General features: G+C 37.7%; 1 protein-coding gene across 1 annotated transcript in view; it reads left to right on the top strand.

The window, feature by feature from the left end:
- The window catches only part of LOC127436773 (voltage-dependent calcium channel subunit alpha-2/delta-1-like), a 117,818-nt gene that overhangs the window by 63,424 nt on the left and 34,438 nt on the right, over positions 1-19,956 (top strand). The window contains exons 7-22 of the mRNA XM_051691144.1: positions 2,320-2,451; positions 4,367-4,436; positions 4,661-4,711; positions 7,446-7,545; positions 8,313-8,471; positions 9,179-9,283; positions 9,391-9,469; positions 10,536-10,585; positions 10,685-10,774; positions 10,860-10,937; positions 11,459-11,539; positions 12,626-12,700; positions 13,156-13,227; positions 14,138-14,209; positions 14,324-14,385; positions 15,753-15,829. Of these exons, the coding sequence (XP_051547104.1) occupies positions 2,320-2,451; positions 4,367-4,436; positions 4,661-4,711; positions 7,446-7,545; positions 8,313-8,471; positions 9,179-9,283; positions 9,391-9,469; positions 10,536-10,585; positions 10,685-10,774; positions 10,860-10,937; positions 11,459-11,539; positions 12,626-12,700; positions 13,156-13,227; positions 14,138-14,209; positions 14,324-14,385; positions 15,753-15,829 (1,353 nt within the window). The remainder of the gene's footprint in view (positions 1-2,319; positions 2,452-4,366; positions 4,437-4,660; positions 4,712-7,445; positions 7,546-8,312; positions 8,472-9,178; positions 9,284-9,390; positions 9,470-10,535; positions 10,586-10,684; positions 10,775-10,859; positions 10,938-11,458; positions 11,540-12,625; positions 12,701-13,155; positions 13,228-14,137; positions 14,210-14,323; positions 14,386-15,752; positions 15,830-19,956) is intronic.

The following is a 19,956-nucleotide window of genomic DNA, read 5'->3' as shown; positions in this document are numbered from 1 at the left end:
CTGGGGAAAACAATCAGGGGAAAACCAATCATGAAAAGAAACTACAAAGGACTACAAAATTAACAGGAAACAGGAACGGGGAACTCAAAATAAAAGTTTAAGCAAAAACATGGGCAATATGTGACACAAACAAACAAGATTTGTGTGTAAATGACACTATAAATTGAGTACATTGATTCACAACACATTTCTCACGCACATTTCCACCAGCAAAATTTTGAGTAGAATTTTCAGTCTTTTTCCATACATAACTCTTACTGTAGTCACTGAGTGAGTGTTTGGGACTTGGATGGAGAGAAAGGAATGAGTGATGGAAATAGAAGAAGATGAAGAGTGACAGCTGGATGTATCAAGAAATAAAGTACAAGGATGAAGAGACAGAGAGAATTGAATTTGAAAATGCCCTTTATTACGTTATACAAACAAACAAAATGCCAACTTACAAAATCAAATGATGAGATACTAACGTAAACATCCAATCTCAGAGATAGGACAGACAATAAAATTATATACACGTCATTATAATATACACCAAATCAAATGAAAAGTTAAAAATGTTATAAATGTCCAGATTCGCTTCAACTGACTTAGTTCAAATTTAACAGCTGAAAATCAAAAGACTTTCTCTGAAAATATTTAAAATCCAATAGAAAAGAATCCATGTAAAATGATACCATTAATGGTGACCTTAATGCTTAATTCGCTATTGCGCTAGTGGCACTAAACACAATAGCAAAAATAGCAACAGATTGCAATACCAGTCAGTGTCCAGTATTTAGTAGTACTCCCTTGATACTGCCTTTCATGTTGGCTTATTTAAAAAAAAAAAAAAAGCATTGTACAACAGCTTCGTTCTTACGTTAATAAAGATTTATAAATATTTCAGCTCCTTAGGTCCATAAAATGCAAGTAAATGGTGACCAAAACTTTGAAGCGCCAAAAAGCACATAAAGGCAGCATAAAAGTAATACATACAAGACTCCAGTGGTTTAATCTCTATCTTCAGAAGTGATATAATAGGTGAGGGTGAGAAACAGATCAATATTTAAGTCCTTTTTTACTATAAATTCTCATCCTGCACAGTAGGTGGCGATATGCACAAAGAATGCGAATCACCAAAAACAAAATAAGAAGAATATGAAACTGAAAGTGGAGACTGATAGTAAAAAAAGATCTTAAATATTGATCTGTTTCTTACCCACACCTATCATATTGCTTCTGAAGATATGTATTCAACCACTGGAGTCGTATGGTTTACTTTTATGCTGCCTTCAGCTGCCTTCAGATTGGTACCCATTCACTAGCATTCACTTTCTTTTTTTTTTTTTTTTTTTTTGTATATTTGGGCTTTAATATGACCAGGGCATTTTCTTGTCAGGTTTTGGGATTGGCTCAGTCATTAGTGATTTAATTGATATGTGCCACCCACACACTTCACCACCTCTCATTGGCCTGTGGTCAAGCATCCCCTCTTCATTGGCTCTGCTCTGAGTGGGTCTCCTGTGTTAGTTCAGAGTCAAGAGATGAATGTGTTTTCAGGCCCTGATGTTTAGGTGTGTCATTAGAGTTTGCGTCAGGCCGTAGATAGACCCTCGTAAAGATGATCAATAGGGTCTGGATTGCCTTTGAATGATGGAGGATGTCTGTATTCATCCAGATCCTACAGTGGGAGGAGTCTGTTGATGGAAAGAGGAAGTGGTAGGCAATGGGGGTTATAGAACTTAAGTCACCATTGACTTTCATTGCATCTTATTTCCATATAATGAAAATGAATTGTGACCGGGGTTTTTTAGCCCCTAACGTTCTATCAAATATCCAACATCACAACAAAATGTTGATTTCTTCACTGTTGTGATGTTAAAGTTCATTTTAAAATGTAAGTCACACACAGGAAACATTATATCCTTTTCTGACGTTCTCTGGGGAAAATGCCTCCATTTCCTTCTAATTCCATTAGAACTGCATTAGCTACAGTAACAGTTCCTCTGCTCTCTTTGCTGTTTCCTATCCCACAGCCTTTCCTTCAAGTGATTTATCACTTTGAGTTCAGCACTGCATGATGGGATCTGTAGTTCTGAGAGTTTTTTGGTGTTTAGCGAGGAACGGCAGTGATGTATTGCTGTTTGGGGATTTGAGTTTGTTTGAACTAAGCTCTCAGAAAACTTCTTGAGGCTCCCTCTGCTTAAGATCTGTAAAGATGCTTCATATCAGTAAGCCACAATCATCAAACGGCAAATGCTGTTGCACGAATACATGCAGAAAATATATATATATTTTTTAGGTGTAGCCTGACCCTGTATGTGCATGTGTTTGTTACAGCCACAATAATTCTGAATGAGCTCAACTGGACTGCAGCTCTGGATGAGGTCTTCAAGAAGAACAAAGAAGATGACCCGTCCCTCCTCTGGCAGGTCTTCGGCAGTGCAACTGGCCTGGCCCGATACTTCCCAGGTAAAGCGCTGTAACAATCTGAAACACCACATTATCAAGCGCTTTCAATACTTACCGCATATTTAAGTAATAAGGTACAGATCCATATAAAGTTCATTTAACACATCTAATAAATGCTATAGTATCTACATAAAGTCATATATACATAGACTATTCTGCTTTCCTTTCAAAGTCAGATGGAGAATATTCCTACTTGATATCTCCTACAGTAATTTTGATCACAAAGCACCCTGTAGTCTAATGCTTGGAAGATGACTTCTAATGAAACAAAATTGAATTTTAAGCATTTTGTCATTATCAACAGGAGAATTCACTGTGCTCTGTCTCCGCAAACTTTGTTGAACAGGTTTTATTATCAATATAATGTAAGTTTGACTCAGTTTCCATTTTGCAAAAGTTTTTTCAATAGCTGTGAACATCTCTCTGTATGCCACCATCTTTACATGACATCATACACTCGCATCTAAGATATAAACTTTTTTGAATTAGTCCCCAAGTAGGTAATTTAACTTATAATGGTTATATTGCACTTTTTCAGATAGTAAGTTGGAAATTTTTACTTACCAAATTCAATGGATTTCAACATAATGACTTGAGGGGCCGGTGAGCATAATGAATTGACAGGAAACAGGAATAGGAAGCCTAAAACTAGTGATGGGTGCTTTCGAAACACTGCTTCATGAAGTTTCGAAAACTTTACGAATCATTAATTTCGAACCAATGCTTTGGAACATGTTTCAAAGTGACCATGTCAAGTGATTTTAGCAAACAAGGCTTCGTTACGTCATACTGTTTTAAAACTTTTCGAAATGTTTCACGGTTGGACACTGGGGGGCATTAATCCAATAGTGAAACCCTGAATCAGTGTTAAATGCAGGCTGTAACTGATCTTAAGTCATTTCAGCAGTAACTTATGTCCGTAAAATCAGACTGATTCAAACAAAAGCTGCTGATTTGAATTCAGTCGTTTTAAATTCCCTGTTGATCACCTTGAATTGTGTCTTGTCTCAGGTAGGTTGTATATTGTAAACAGCTCAGTGTCTGTTGTACTAATGCTTGCAGGCTGTTGGGCTCATTAATATTAATCACATTGTCTTTGTTCACCTGAACTGATTTGCTGAATCAAAGAAGGAACTGTGATATGTGAGTGCTAGCCAATGGGATTACCGCTTTTGCGTTAATTCCGCCCACTGCCAAAGCAACCAGCTGGCAGAGGCTCCTGCTGGGTCTTAAAGTCTTTGTTTTTGGTGAACGGCTGCACTTTTTTCACTTCCACCACAATTAAGCAAAATTAACGTATTCAAATGTTATTCTTATTTCTCAAAAAGTGGTGTTGAAAATGGAGGGGGAAATGTCCCACTGTAATGGTTATAAATGTTGCTGTGCCCCTGGAGCTCACCGAGTAGGATGTGTTCCTTGCATGACATCCTTGTTGGTCCTGGAACAACATTCCTATTAACCAGTCAGATTTAGGAAAGATATTACAGGACCAACACAAGATGCTGATTCAGGAATACGTACTACTTGGCAAAATCAGACCATGTGTGTCAGACACTTTTCAGTTTGCCACTGCTTATTCAGTAAGTGTATAAACACACATATACACAAGCACACATGCTGTAAATACTGAGTCATTGTGTTGAGCTGTCAGCTCTGGTCACCGGCACTCTGTTGCTCTTTACATGTGTTCAAGGTCATGCAACCAGATATAAACACATAGGGAAGCCATTATATGCAACCCAGAGTGATATTCACAGGTCCTTATAACCTCTATAAAACCTCTTCCGACAGTACTTACTTTAAAGAACAGATTGTTTCAATAACTTGTAATGATTGTATTTTCCTTTTTAAGGAGTTATTGTAGAAGGTAATAATTGTAGTATTTCATAATTCTCGTATTATCTCAAAACTCTAGCTTCCCCTTGGGTGGACACAAGGAACACACCAAAAAAGATTGACCTGTATGATGTACGCAGGAGGCCCTGGTGAGCAAACCTCTGCTGTTTGTGTGTGTGTGTGTGTGTGTGTGTAAGAGAGAGAGAGAGAGAGAGAGAGAGATAGCAAGCAATTTGTCCTTATTTTCAGAGTCATTGTGTTTTGAGACTGATTATCTACCATGCCTGAGAGCTTGATGGAATTTCTGTGGTTTCTGTGTGTGTGTGTGTGTGTGTGTGTGTGTGTGTGTGTGTGTGTGTATGTGTGTCTGCAGGTATATACAGGGTGCAGCTTCACCAAAAGACATGTTGATCCTGGTGGATGCGTGAGTAAAGTCTCTGATATTTTACTGATTATACACAGTACTGAGCTAATTATATTTTCTATTCCCTTTTTCCTACCCATAAACGTAACCCTCAAAGAAACCTCTCACAGTTTTTCAATAAGGCATTATTTAATATGTTTATTAAGCCATTTTTTTCTCACTGGTCCTCACAGTGTAGGTGATTTCAAGTTAGGCTGTCCTTGTAGGCAAACACTGCCCCTGTTTACTTTGTTATCTAAATGGGGACATACTATAGACTTCTATTGTTTTATATACAGCTAATCATAATTTTAATAGAATAACCCTTACCCTACCCATAAAAGAAAATATTTATATTTTTATAATAATAATAAAAAAGCATTTTCTTAATTAATAAATCATTTTTACCATTGAGAGCATACCTAAAAGGAGGTTTTGTCTGATTTAGCTAACTTCTGGGGAAAATTGTAAATATTGCTAAGTCCACATAATATTATATATAACTGTATATTATGAATTAATGATATTTAATAACATCTATAATAATTACTAATATCCGCTTTGCATCAGGTGGTTCTTTGCGTCCACGTTGTGCATTAAAATCGTTACATACACACACATTTATTAGAGTCATTTATCAGCATTAGAGAGAGAGAGAGAGAGGGAGAGAGAGAGGTGGGGGGGATGCAGTGAGAGGGACAGATGCTGATTATAGGCTGACACTGAGCCAAGGCAAGGTAAGAGGGATAGAAATATAAAATAATTGTTTTCTTTTTACCTGGAGCAGAATGGAGATTCTGTCATACTGCACCTAAAACACTGTTACTCCCAACTTAGTCATAATATTAGATTTTATGTTAGATTTTAATACTCAGTATTCTGCATTCAAAATAAATATGCAGCATAATAGTCGTGCATGCCATTAAAATTAATTCATATTTGTTCTTTTAACACTAGATAAAAAACAGCATTAGTAAATCATTATTTGATACACAGACTACTGTCTTACTGTATTATAAATTATGGCTTTGATAAATTTATTTTCATATTGCTAAGCCATAATGATGGTGGTGCTGTCTGGTGCTGTCTGGGCATTGAGCCCATTAGTGTAGTTCAACTTGAGCCAATCAGTGCAGTTTGGCTTAATGACTAAACACTGAAGCCCACACACCTCTCAGTGGAATCACAAAATGATTATTAACCTATAAAAACTTGATTCAGAAAATCACTACTGGAGCCTTTAAAAGCCTTTAAATGTGGTTCATTCTACCTCTGTTGCATTTTGTGTTCAGACTGTCCATAATCTGCTTGTCGGCATCAATCTGATAGCTTTGAAACAAAATGAGTAATTCAGCAGTATTTTTTCTCTCAGCTCTTTTTCTATCTTAAATTGTCTTTTGGATTATTTCAAAGGAATAATTTACCCAAAAAAGTAAACTGCTCCAAATCCATATGACGGAATGCAACGGAATGATCTTACGAGGAATACAAAAGGATGTGTTTTAATGGATATCTTGCATTGTCTTTTCAATACAATAGCAGTGGATAGTGAGGTGCCTCATTTTAAGGCTTCAAAAAGGACACCAAATATCATTAAAGTAGTCCATGCAATTTGTGTGTCACATTTCAAGTCTTCTGAAGGCATGTGATAAGTTTTGTTTAGAAACAGCACAGAATTTAAGTCATTTTTAAGATAAAACACTGACGTCCATTGTGCATTCATGAGCGCTATGAGAAAAGCTTATTCATAATGGTTGCATGTTCACGTGAGAACTTGTGTTATTTAGCACAAAACAACTTTTTTGATACTTTTGGGTCTTTTTTAAGTTTAACTATCCACTGCCATTGTATTGCAAAGACGCAGGGCAATCGTCATTAAAATAATATCTTTTTGTGTTCTGCATAAAAAAGAAAGCCATATGGGTTTGGAACAACATGAAGGTGAATAAATTATGACAGATTTGTATTTTGTTCTTTTTCTTTGGTGAACTATTCATTTAACAATAAAAAAAGTTTAATTCTCCTATCCACCTTTTTTCTGAATGCAGAAGTGTTCCATGATTTGCCTGTTTTCAATTTCCAGTCTCCAGTGTTTACTCTCGCATCGGCGTATATTCTTAGCGGGTAATATAATGTTTAAGGTATTGCATTTGTAAAGTTTGTCAAAAAACATGCAGATACTTCACAGAGTCGAGATGACTTTTTTTTTTTATAGACAGTGCCTCACCTGAGTGTGTAGATGACATGAAGCGATGGTCCGAGGTTAGTTATGTTGATATCATTAATTATTAGAGTTGATATAACAGCCAGCAACTGCACAAGTTGAGCCTGAAATTAATTTTTACACTAAGTAACACTTAAATGGTTGTCGTTCTCCTTTGGATCGCTCGTTTTGGCTGTTTTTACTTGGCTTCTCGAGACCAGAAATACAAAACAGGCAATTAGAATCATCATGGCGCCACCCAGTGGTTGCTCAGGAAAACTGTGGATACTGTAATAAAGATGATTTTAAATAAAAAAAATAACATTAAAAAAAAATATCCCAAAGTAGAGAGTGCTGCAAAATTGGGGTGTAAAGGCTTTTTAATGAGTGCCATGAGTATTTTGCTTTTTAAAATGATTTTTAAACTTAAAACAGACGAAAAAATCCTTATAAAAATCTTAAAACACCCCAGCTGTTCAGTGTAATGGGACTGTAGTGTTTATACATGTGATATAAGCACGTAATGAGCATGTTATAACTATGTAATTGCAGGAGTGGAAGTGTGTCAGGTCTGACTTTGAAGCTCATTCACACTTCAGTTAGTGAGATGCTGGAAACGCTCTCTGACGATGATTACGTCAACATCGTCTCAGTGAGTATGAAGGGAATTAACTCGCTATCTGATATATCAATGTGCAGTGAAGCATCAGTGTTGGGTATGCGTGTTGGTGCAAGTGTTTAAAAGATTAATTATGGCTCCTCAAAAATCTGGATTCCTGCTGAGTAGGAATTAAAACTTAGAAGGCAACAGAGGTATCAAGCCTCTTTTTCGGTAAATAAGCGTCATAGTTGGTTTTGCTTGGTTTCAGTAAGGCACCACAGAGATGGCAGGCCAAGAATTATTGATTTTTCACATCATCCCCTACTCTAACTGCTGTGCAATTAATTTTTGAAATGCAGTGCTTATTTTACTCTGTGATGCTATTGACTGGAATAAATATCACAGTCTCTATATGCAGGTTTCAAGTAAATGAGTTATTTTCTGTATGCATTTGTGTGTTTAAATTAACTTTATTTTTCATTGCTTTTATTGGTTTTCGAGTGTATTTTATGGCCTGACTCCAGCTTTGATGTTAGCTTGACGTTAATAAAATTAGCCAACAGTGCTCTAAGTGTATTGCTGGCACTGAGCCATAAGACTTTTCGAGGACCATATTAAAACCTTGTATCAAAATGATGCAAAATCATTTCATAACCAGCTTTAAGTATGTGGGGGACAGAGAGAGAGAGAGAGAGAGAGAGAGAGAGAGACTGATGATGCAAAGTTATTAGATATTTCACTCATCCTGCACCTTACAGTTTATTTTATAGCTTTTCTATTGACAGTTAACTGACAACAATGCTCTAATTTGGTTTCAGTTTAACAATTCAGCCAAGTCAGTTGCCTGCTTTGAAAACCTGGTCCAGGCCAACGTCCGCAATAAGAAGATTCTGAGGGATGCAGTACATAAGATCACAGCAAACGGCACCACGGACTATAAAATTGGTTTCACGAAGGCTTTTCATCAGCTCTCCTCAGTAAGAGTATATTATTCAGCTGAATTAAATGGCCAAGAAACATTGATGGGACTTTTTTTTTTTTTTTTTTACCAATAATTAAAAGCATTTTTTTCCACACAAAAATAAGATATTTACCTACACATGATTCACATCTGCTGAGCTAAGAAATTATTTAGTTGTACATCTAGATAAATGGATACAAAAATAAATAAAAAAATAATCACTCTGGTTCTGTTTCTTTTCTTTTCTTTTTTTTTTTTTTTTGAAAAAGACAACGCCATTAACAGCAAATAAAACATTTAATAATTGTTACAGAAATAGGTTAAAGATTGCAGCTTCACTGATAAATAGGTGAGGTCCAGAGGCTAGAGAGACATATGTTGATTACAGTCCTATTTTGTGTAGCGCTGTAAATCGAGCTGAGAATAATCATCTGTTATATGACAAGATGCTAAAACACAGCAGAGAACTGGCTTTGCATTCTCAGCTCAAGGGTCAGTTAAGTGTATTGCGCCCTCTTGTGGCTTCTGATAGGATACTTCACAAACACGTCTCTAATAAACTTTTCAGAGCATTCAGATTTTTCATTTAGCAGCAGTATCAATAGGTATTAGAGCAAGTGGACACAATGAAAAATATATTATTGCATATTATTCTGCTCTTATGGACTGTCATAGTACATACTGAATTACTGAAAGATACAAAATGACTCATCCATTTCATAGATGAATGTGTCCAGAGCAAACTGCAACAAGATCATCATGCTGTTCACTGATGGAGGAGAGGAGAGAGCATCAGAGATCTTTGATCAGTACAACACTGATAAAAAGGTGAGCATGGACCATACACACACACACACACACACACACACACACACACCTTCTCTGCTTTTATGCTATAATCATGCCAGTGTCCATTGTTTCCTCTCAACTGTCAGGTTCGCATATTCACCTTTTCTGTGGGCCAGCATAACTATGATAAGGGGCCAATTCAATGGATGGCCTGCACTAACAAAGGTATACTAAACTGAAATCAAACTTTAAAGTGATATGTCTAGTCATAAGATTGATTTTTTTTCTGTCCTGGAGATTGACAGACAGTGCAAAGCAACTGTAAAGCCCAACTGTTTACCTTAGTTTACATGTCAGTGACTAGATCTTCTGAATTTTTTTAAAGAGATAGTTCACCCAAAAATGAAAATTCTCTCATCATTTACTCACCCTCATGCCATCCCAGATGTGTATGACTTTCTTTCTTCTGCTGAACACAAATGAAGATTTTTGAAAGAAAATCTCAACTCTGTAGGTTCATACAATGCAATTCAACAGGGTCCAAAACTTTGAAGTTCAAAAGTTCATGTAAAGGCAACATAAAAGTAATCCATATGACTCCAGTGATTTAATTTATATCTTCAGAAATGATATGATAGTTGTGGGTGGGAAACAGACCAATATTTAAGTCCTTTTTTTACTGTAAATCTTCGCTTTCAAACAGCCCTCCTAAGTGCTCTTTTCTCTCCTAATAGTTCTTTTTCTTTTGTTTTTGGCGATTCACAATTGTCTTGTGTATCGCCACCTAGTGGGCAGGGAGGAGAATTTATAATAAAAGAGGACTTAAATATTGATCTGTTTCTCACCCACACATATTATATTGCTTCTGAAGGCATAGATTTAACCACTGTATGAATTTATGCACTTTTTTGTGTTTGAAGGGTGTGGAACATACAGAGCTAAAATATTCTATTCTAAAAATATCCAAAAAAATCATCATTTGTGTTCTGCAGAAGAAAGAAAGTCATACACATCTGAGATGGCATGAGGGGGAGTAAATGATGAGAATTCTCATTTTTGAGTGAACCATTCCTTTAATAAGATAATATTTTAATGCAAATCTGTGTCCTAATATTTTTTATTATGGACAAGCTTTTTTATAAAAGCAAAAAGGCACTTGAGGACGTGCTATATTGTTATGCTGTGTTTCGTGCCTTACCACACCCTTCATAGCACGGACTCTCATAAATGATTGGTTAATATGTCAATGTATGAGGTAATGTAGGAATGTTTTATGTCATGTTTATTGTAGGTTATTATTATGAGATCCCCTCCATTGGTGCTATCAGGATCAACACTCAGGTATTTTACAGCATCACTTCAGTTTGGTCCACCCACAAACACATGAAAGAGCATTCTCAGCGTATATTGTATGGAAATAATGTCCTTCTTTTCCTGCAGGAGTATCTAGATGTGTTGGGCAGACCCATGGTGAAAGCAGACAAGAAAGCCAAAAATGTGCAATGGACCAATGTTTATTTGGATGCCTTGGTATGTCAGTTCTGTCTTTGTGCACTAGAAGATTTACACCTGATGCAACAACAGAACTGAATGGCTCTATTTCTGTATGTTGCAGGAGCTGGGCCTCGTGATTACAGGCACGCTGCCAGTGTTCAACAAAACCAGCACCAGGAACAGTCGAGACAAGAATAAGGTAATGAACCCTCTTCACAGATTTCGATGACGTTTTCTGCAGCGAAAATCGAGCAAACTTTTTTATATTCTCAAAAGACTTTAGTGTATTGTTTTAACATTACATTGTGTGTTAAAAAAAAAATAGATACCACTGCAGCAGTGGGGTTTCAAATACAGCTGCTGAGGGAGTGACATTAAAAAATTAACATGTCTCTTTTGACTGCTGTAATCCCTGTTTTGGAAAGTTGTGGAAATGTAATTCCACAAAAAAAAATTAAATATGTAAATATGAATGTAATAATTACCCCACTATATTTTACTTCCACATTCTAAACCTGAAAATAGAAAAAGGGTCCACATCAAAATATATTTTCAGACTTTCAGACAATTAATCAGGAAATGTACAGAATTAAAATTCATGCTTCAAAACCGCCTGTGCATGTTGTTTGATGTCTGTTGAATTTGACAACAGTGAAGTAATCTTGATCTGTACACAATGACTTGTGTTATTAATTTTGTTGTCCTTGTTATCAATTGAAGGACCAGAACCAGTTGATTCTGGGGGTGATGGCCATAGACGTGTCTCTGGAAGACATCAAGAGACTGACGCCACGATTCACTGTAAGGCATGAGAGCTGACCCTCTTTATTTACAACTGTTGGTTTGCAACATTGGAGAGCTTGCACAAGCATTACATTGGCCTGTTGCTGCGCTGTAGCTAGACTGACAACTGGGTCATGTTATTCCTTCATACCACTGCTGGTGTTTAGCAAATCTTATTTTCTGTTTGTAATGGCAAACTAATTTAAAGGGAGCATGTCATGGAAAGCATGGTTTTCCTGGCTCTTTTAAAAAAAAAAAAAAAAAATAAAAAAGAAAGAGTGTAGACAGTGTCCAATGTAAACACATTACAGAGCTCCCTCACCAGTCCACTCAGAACAATTATGGAAATTAAACTGCAAAAAACAGGTAATTTCGAAACAGGTGGGTTGCAACCCAAAAATGGGTCACAGGTCTGTTCTGACAAGGTCACATTATTTACTCACCCTCATGTTGTTCCAAACTTTCTTTATTCCGTTGAACACAAAAGAAGATGTTTCGCAGCATGTTGATCTGGTACATTGGGGAAATCCTGGAGATTTATATCAGAGAGAAACCCCACCTTTGCAGCGTAATTCAGCTGCAAGTCATGATAGAAAGTTAAGGAAACAAATACAGCAACAACTCTGGAATATCTGGAAATAAAGTGAAGGAAATAAAGCAGCAAATCTTCCTTGGATCCCGTGTTTGTTATTTACAATGAGAAAATGTAAAGAGAATGCCAATAACATAGCTCATGTAAACACAACTTTCTTACTTTCCGGTTTCCATGTAAATGTAGTTTTTTTTCATGCAATGAAAATGAATGATGACTGAGGCTTACATTCTGCCTAACATCTCCTTTTGTCTTCCATGGAGGAAAACAAGCTAAATGGGTTCGGAACATCGTGAGAGTAACATGAGAAACAATGACAGAATTTTCATTTTTAAATGAACGATTTCTTTAAAGATAAAAACAGTTGCAAACAAGGTATAAAATGGTCATGTAACAATAAAATGTGACATTTTTAGTGCAAGAAAGCTTAATTACAAATTTAAATGGACTTTAGGGGAAAAATGCTACAAAAGTGCAACATCTTTATCTCTCATGTCTTTTGTTCCATAAAGCTTGGCCCAAATGGATATTATTTTGCCATTGATCCTAACGGCTACGTACTGCTTCATCCCAATCTTCAGCCAGAGGTAACTTTCATTGTTTATTTTGGTGTTTTCTATCTCTGTCTTTCTCTCTCTGCTTAGAAATGACTGCCCATGACCATGTGTGTATATAACAGAACCTTCCCTACAGGTTCTAATGATAGAATTCAGGCCACCCACGTCCCCATAGGTCATCTGTCCTGTGCAATAATAATCATTTGGGCAATCCAAATACAATCGTTCTGTTTAGTTTACAGATGAAATGACAAAGAAGGCATTCATTCAATACATATCATCACAGTAAATTTGTAAATGTTTAGTTAGTGATTAGTGGGTGCTTTGTGTGGACAAAGTTTGAATACTGAGAGATGGTTCCTCCCTGGAAATCTTGGTCACCTTTTCAAGGAAAATTGAGTCACGAATAAATATTTTTAAACAAAAATAAGGTGTGCTGTCCAGTATTGATGTATTGTACCTTGTAATCTGTTGTTGTACTTCAGGATCTGAAGTCTCAGGAACCCGTGACGCTGGACTTCCTGGATGCAGAACTGGAGGATGACATGAAAGTGGAGGTAAGAACAAATTTAGTCAAAGTTAAACAAGATGAAGGGTGAAGCTTGAGGACATAAAGACACAGATGGAGTCTAAAGCTTGTGCATATGAAGGCAGTGATCAGATTTAATTTTGATGGATGCTATTTTCACCCTGGTGTCATTAATAACAACTCTAATTGCATTTTGTCTTGTAACATGTACTATTACTGTACTATTAAAATATTGTATGATATAGTAGTATTGCATATATAGTGCAATGTAATGTGCATAGTATATAACATATTTATGCATTACCCTCTAGCCATGTCTGAAACATGAATCTTTGTTGTAGTTTTGTCTGGCTCCTGCTATTAAGGTGTAAATAGCTGTGCTGTGTGACCATTTACACCTTGGTGCAAATAGTCAATCTGTTAAATATTTCATCTGGTGGAATTTGAGATATTAAAGGGATTTCACCCAAAAACAGGAATTCTATCATCATTTACTCTCATGTTGCTCCAACCCATATGACTTTCATCTGTGGAAAACAAAAGGCAGAATGTTAAGGATTGACAGCCTCCATTCACTTTCATTGCGTCTTCTTCCATCCAATGAAAGTGAATGGTGACCTGAGACTGTCAGTCCCTAATATTCTGCTTTGAAAGAAATTCATACGGGTTTGGAACAACATGAATTTAATTTTTCGATTAACTATCTCTTTAATATCGCTTTTGCCATGTTGTTCAGCTGTTCACTTCAAAACAATACAATTATCGAAGCATCAACAAACAGAGAGAACTTGATTCTCAGTCCTGTGTGATTTCATAAAAAATATTTTGTATATGAAAATCTTAATTTCCTTGTGTCCGAACTTTTGACTGGTAGTTTACATCTATAAACCTTAGTACAGGGCAGTAACACACCTGTCTGTCTGACTCTCTGTCTGTAGATCAGGAAAAGCATGATAGACAGTGAGACGGGCGATCGGACATTCCGCACCCTTTTAAAGTCACAAGACGAGGTAATCGTGTGCCTAAAATACAGGGAATTATTTATTTGAATAAATCAACCTGCTGAATGTAATGGATTGTTAAACTGTGGCATTTTTTTTCTTCTCATTTTGCTCTCATTGCAGCGCTACATAGACAGGGGTGTCAGGACCTACACTTGGGGCCCAGTTCATGAAACAGACTACAGGTAAAACAGTCTTATTTGGTATATTAAATACTGAAACCCTAATAAGTTGACTCTACTCAATTAATTGAGTAAACTTGTTTCCTCAATTGAATTGAGTGATTGTGTCTCCAAAACTTGTGTAATTGAGTTCACTTAACTTGATGTTCATATTGAATGAACTAAACTATTTCAAATACTTTATCTAATCTTAATATGCAGAGATAACTGTTAGTAAGCCATTCTCAAATCTGTAAGCACTGTGTCTCCGTGGCGCTATGAAAATCCTGTGTTTGTTTTGAGTGAACCATCTATACAAACACAAAAACATTGACTCAGTCAATGGCGTGAGTTGGGATGGGACTATTTCTTTGTCTAACCAGTGGGTGGGGGGGCTAATTCAGGAAGCTGTTTTCAAAACAATGTCTATTTTTGCAATTCCATTTGGTGGCGCTTGTGGCGCAGAAATGACATATTTCAGCATTAATTTAAGGTAACTAGAAGCAAGTAGACTTAACTCAGATTTGCTATTTAAATCTTGATGTTTCTACTTTTGAATTTTTAAGCAATAAAACATCTTCAATAATGAAGATTATAACTTATTCTAGGTTAATCATTAAATAAATATATTTCTCTACAGAAATGTATAAACACCTGTACTTCAGTTGCACATGCACAAGGAGAAACTGAGATAGTGTTTACATGGTCTAACTTGACCAAAGAGGACACAGATCATCCTAATGGTGACATCACACAACATATAATTTAAACAATTTGTTTTGTTTTAATTTTTTAAATAGAAGTGTTTCTGGAAAAGACCACTAGTGGACACTGTGCAAAAAAAAGTCATGTTTAATAGTGTTCAACAGATGTTCAACAGATCCAAAGCTACATACATCACTTGCACAAGGATACAGAAAAGATTAAGGAGTAACTGATGCCATAGGAAAGCAATCAGAGTAACTTTTTTGTCCTTGAGGTCACTTTTAATTAGGTTTAACTACAAACTAAACTTTTGTACAATCGACAAAAGCAATGAAGACACTTTTAAAACGAATGAATTCAAGCCATTTCCTTCTCAACCAATTTATGGCTGGGAAATATGCAAGGACAAGCAATAACACAACCAAAAACAAACTGACAAACCATGATTTGTTACTATGTATTGCTAGTTGTAGGTAGGTGGTATTTAGTTTAGGGGGAGAGGACGTTCTCATTCTAGAGAGCACTTTATTAGCAAAAATTTGTCATTAACATTTTTGGTCTGTAATCTGTTAAACATACATTTTGTCAACTTTTAGGAGTATACTTGTATACAGATGGCCTGAAAGTGTTATTTCATGGGATGATCAGTTTCTAATTTTCTTCATTCTCGTGTCTTCTCTTTATAGCCTTGCTTTAGTCCTACCAGAGTACAGTCTCCACTACATCAAGGCCACAATAGGCGACACCATCACTCAGGCCATATGTAAGTAACCCACCAGACCATTATTGACCTTTATCAAACTCAGAGGTATGCCAGCCTCACTGCTGCCTCAAAGAAGAGATGCCTTAGGGAGAGCTCCTGGTTTTTATCCGGAGAGCGCCCTCGGATCAACCCCTCAACCTCCATCCATATCACATCTCTTTTTGACACCCTCACCTTCACCAGAGCTGTAGCAGCTTGGTTCCTTCATTGTGGTCTACCTCTGACAGCGTTCACCAGACAAGACGCCTGGCAAAGGCGTCTCTCCCCGTGCATATTACCCCCTTTTTCCTTCCAAATGCACCTCTGTGCCCATGTTTACCCTCTCCTCTCTTATGTGGCTTTTGGGAGTGGAAAGTGAATCCAAAGGCCCCCTCCCCTCAAGAGAGCCTTCACAGTCTCTATACAATATTCTTATTCAAAGCTTCTGGATGCAGAATAAAATATTGTGAAACCCCTTATGTTGTTTCCTTTATTTTTCCTTCCCCACACCCCTTACATTCTCTCTCTTTTTCTCTCCATCTCTCTCCCTCTTTTCCCTCTTTTGCCTGCCTGTCTATAGCTTGGAGGCCCTCCGTAGATTCTGGCAAGTATTTTCCTGCTGTTCTCTCACTCCTGTGTCATCTCAGTGTCCTGTGATACTCACTAGAGATCCACCGATATTGGTTTTTATGACCGATACTGATTGTTTTTATGTTTAAGTGATCAATCGACTGGCATAACTTATTTTTAATAAATATTTTGTTTCTTCTTCGAGACACAATATCAATTAATAATTTATCCAGGGATCCTGCAGATACTTAAAAGTCTTAAAATGTCTTAAATTCAGTTTTCCAAAATGTAAGGTCATAAATAGTCTTAAATATCTTAAATGATACAACAAAAGTCTTCATTTTTATTTAAAGAGGTCTTAAATTTCGGGGCAGAAAGACAGGAATCATGATATGACCTAATGTGATTATCAAACTTGAAAAGAATACGATTTAATTAAATAAATGCGTGTGCTGAGTCCTTCAAAGTGAAACCGCGGCACTGTTTTTTCTCCAAGCATGCAGGGGCTTGTGAGTGTTTTCAGCTGTTGCAGAGCAGTTCACAATCATTAAGCCATATCTGACATTTATGACAAGCTATCACTAATGATCAACTGTTGATGATAATGATGTAGTGTTGATGAAATATGACAGTGTTTACTTTTAATTGTTTATATTGTAATACTTTGTAGATTACTGTAGGAGTGCGCATTTTATATCCCTTATGTGTTTGAGCTGGAAGCAGTGAAGCGCAAACATTTCAAAATAAGATTCCCCAGTGTATTTCAAAGTTGCATAAAGTGTATCTAGAATTTAATTCAATTTAGAATCACGTAGCCTCTGTCTGGTCCTCCCCATAACAGGAAGGAAAGATTAAGAACATTTAATATAGGCTACCAAGTTTAAAAAACTATTGGTAGACTAACTGGCTTTCTTTCAATACATTATCGAATCAGCACAATCCAATATCGGTCAACCTCTAATTAGTTTTTATTTATATAATGGTATATGAACCAATTTTAATGTGATATATATGTGGAAAACATGTCTTGAGTATTTTAAACTTGCATATAGCCTACCCTGTTTTACTGATAAGGATTGTTAAGGCCATGTTGAATGTGTGCCCCTGCCTGTTTAAGTAAGAGTCTTTGATGCATGATTTATTTTGAGATTGTGTTGGTTTGTTTTGGTATGGGGATACGGTAGTAATTTTATTTGTTCAGGTCTTGAAAAAGGTCTTAAAAAGTCTTAAATTTGATTTTAAATTTTGATTATCACTAAGCATCTGAAGGTGCATTTTCAACAAAAATATTAATGTAACATGTTTCATTTGTAATGTCTACGTGTCAAAGACTCTTCACTTAAAGCCCACATTACATAATTATTATTATTATTTATTTATTTTATTTTATTAATTTTGCTTTTAGTCCATGTCTGTTAGCTTTAAAGCCATCTTTATGTAAGTATACTCCTAAAACTTGGCAACTTCTTATATCTAGTAGTAGTAGATATTTACCTATTTAAAATTTACAGTCTTTCTATTGTGTGAAAATTGACAATATTTGCATAATTTGTTCTATTATTTGAGTTCATCTTTGTTTTGCGCATTGTCTAACTCTATTGTTAACCCTTATTTTAAAAAACACAATAACTGATTAAGTGGAAAAGTGAAAATATCCGTTGCAGACATCTGTTAAATCGATTATATGTCCTTCTCTAATACTCACATCTGCTCGTTCCAGGCTGTGTGTAACTCGATCAATAATCACAATTTTTAAAAACCAAAAAACAATTAAGAAGAAAAGTTAAAATATTGGGCATAGATATCTGTTAAACCGATTATCAATCCATCTCTAATACTCACACCTGCTCGATTAGGGCTACGTGTAACTATCAGTAATCCAGCTTTTTAAAAACCAGAAAACCAATTAAGAGAAAAAGTTAAAATAAGTTCCCTGTCTGTCACTCACTCGAAGTTGTGTCGATGTAGCCCCAATCACCTTTGCTTTATTCAGAAAAGGCCAGTGAAAATTGGCGAGTGGAATTTGCATGCCACTCTCCACCCTGGACATACGGGTATAAAAGGAGATGGCGTGCACCACTCATTCAGACTTGTTCTTCAGAGCCGAGCACATGTGTGTTCATCCCGTCACCTTACCTTCTGCTGCTGGAATTTACGGTGCATATCAGCGGTCACCCTCGCACGATCGAGTGTTGTGTTGTGAATCAACAGGTGTTAAAAGAGTATATTCCAAAAGAGTATATTTTCTCTAAAAGAGCTTGCACAAATGATTGGCGTCTTTTTAAAGATGTCCTTTCGCCTTTGTACTACTGGGTGTGGCCGTTATCTCTCCCCACCAGATGGCCATGAGATCTGTCTCGAGTGTTTGGGTCGCCAGCACGCCGAGGCAGCTTTCGTGGAGGGGTCATGTTCTCATTGCAAGAACATGCCCATGAGAACGTTGCGGTCGTGGCTCTCTTCCTTCTTTGTGAAGCAGAGAGCCACCGTGGCTGCTTCCCATCCCGGTCCGTCCTGGGTTGAGACTCAGGTGGCTGCGTTGGCGAGCGCCGCGTGCGATCTGGATGTGGATATGGGAGTGTTCCCGCCGGCCCAGTCCCCGCGGACCTCCCAGCCCCCAGCAAGCTTGTTCTGCCCGGTAGAGTTCACGAGCGTGGTAGGCGGTCTGCCTCAGGGTGGATTTAATATCTCGTTAGGAGCTCGCGAAGAGGATGAGTTACCGGTTGCGGCATCGGAGAGTGGGCTTCTGCTTTTGGAAGCAGACGAATCTTCTGAGCTCCTGCTCTTGGGTGGTAGAGCTCAGGATGAGGCGGATGCTGAGTTGGCAGTCGTGCTTTCCTGGGTGGCCGCGAACATCTGGCTAGAGTGGAACCCTCCGCCCTGCCCTGAGCATTCGCAGCTAGATGATTGGTTTCTGGGCTTGGAGCATGACTCACAGCCACGCCCCGCCCTAGTGCCCTTCTTCCCGGAAGTGCATGAGGAGCTCACGAAGTCGTGGAAGGCACCTTTCTCTGCCCGTACACGCTTCACCAGCTCATCCATTCTAACTACCCTCGACGGCGGAGCGGCTAAGGGATATGTCGAGCTTCCCCAGGTAGAGTGCGCCGTTGCGGTGCATTTATGCCCGCAGGGCGCAGCCACCTGGAGGAACCAACCAAGGCTCCCTTCCAAGGTGTGTACGTTTTCTTCGTCACTCTTGGCAAAGGGTTACAACGCCGTGGGTCAGGCCACCTCCGCTCTGCATGCCATGGCCATCCTGCAGGTCCACCAGGCCAAGGCGCTCAAAGATCTGTGCGAGGGTAGGACCGACCCAGGGCTTATGCAGGAACTGGGTACCACAACTGACCTCATTCTACGGATGACAAAAGTCACGGCACGTGCCCATAGGCCAGACGATGTCCATCTTGGTGGTCCAAGAGCGGCACCTGTGGCTCAACCTGATCCTGAACCTGATCCTGATCACCAGGTTCCTCAAAGGCACGAGGAGATTGAATCCCCTAGACCGCATCTGATTCCCTCTTGGGATCTCTCTGTGGTCCTACCTGCCTTACAGAGAGCCCCCTTTGAGCCCCTGGAGCAGG

This window comes from Myxocyprinus asiaticus, chromosome 47 (genome assembly GCF_019703515.2).
Source record: "Myxocyprinus asiaticus isolate MX2 ecotype Aquarium Trade chromosome 47, UBuf_Myxa_2, whole genome shotgun sequence".
Lineage (NCBI taxonomy): Eukaryota > Metazoa > Chordata > Actinopteri > Cypriniformes > Catostomidae > Myxocyprinus > Myxocyprinus asiaticus.
This window is presented reverse-complemented; position numbering and strand designations above follow the sequence as displayed.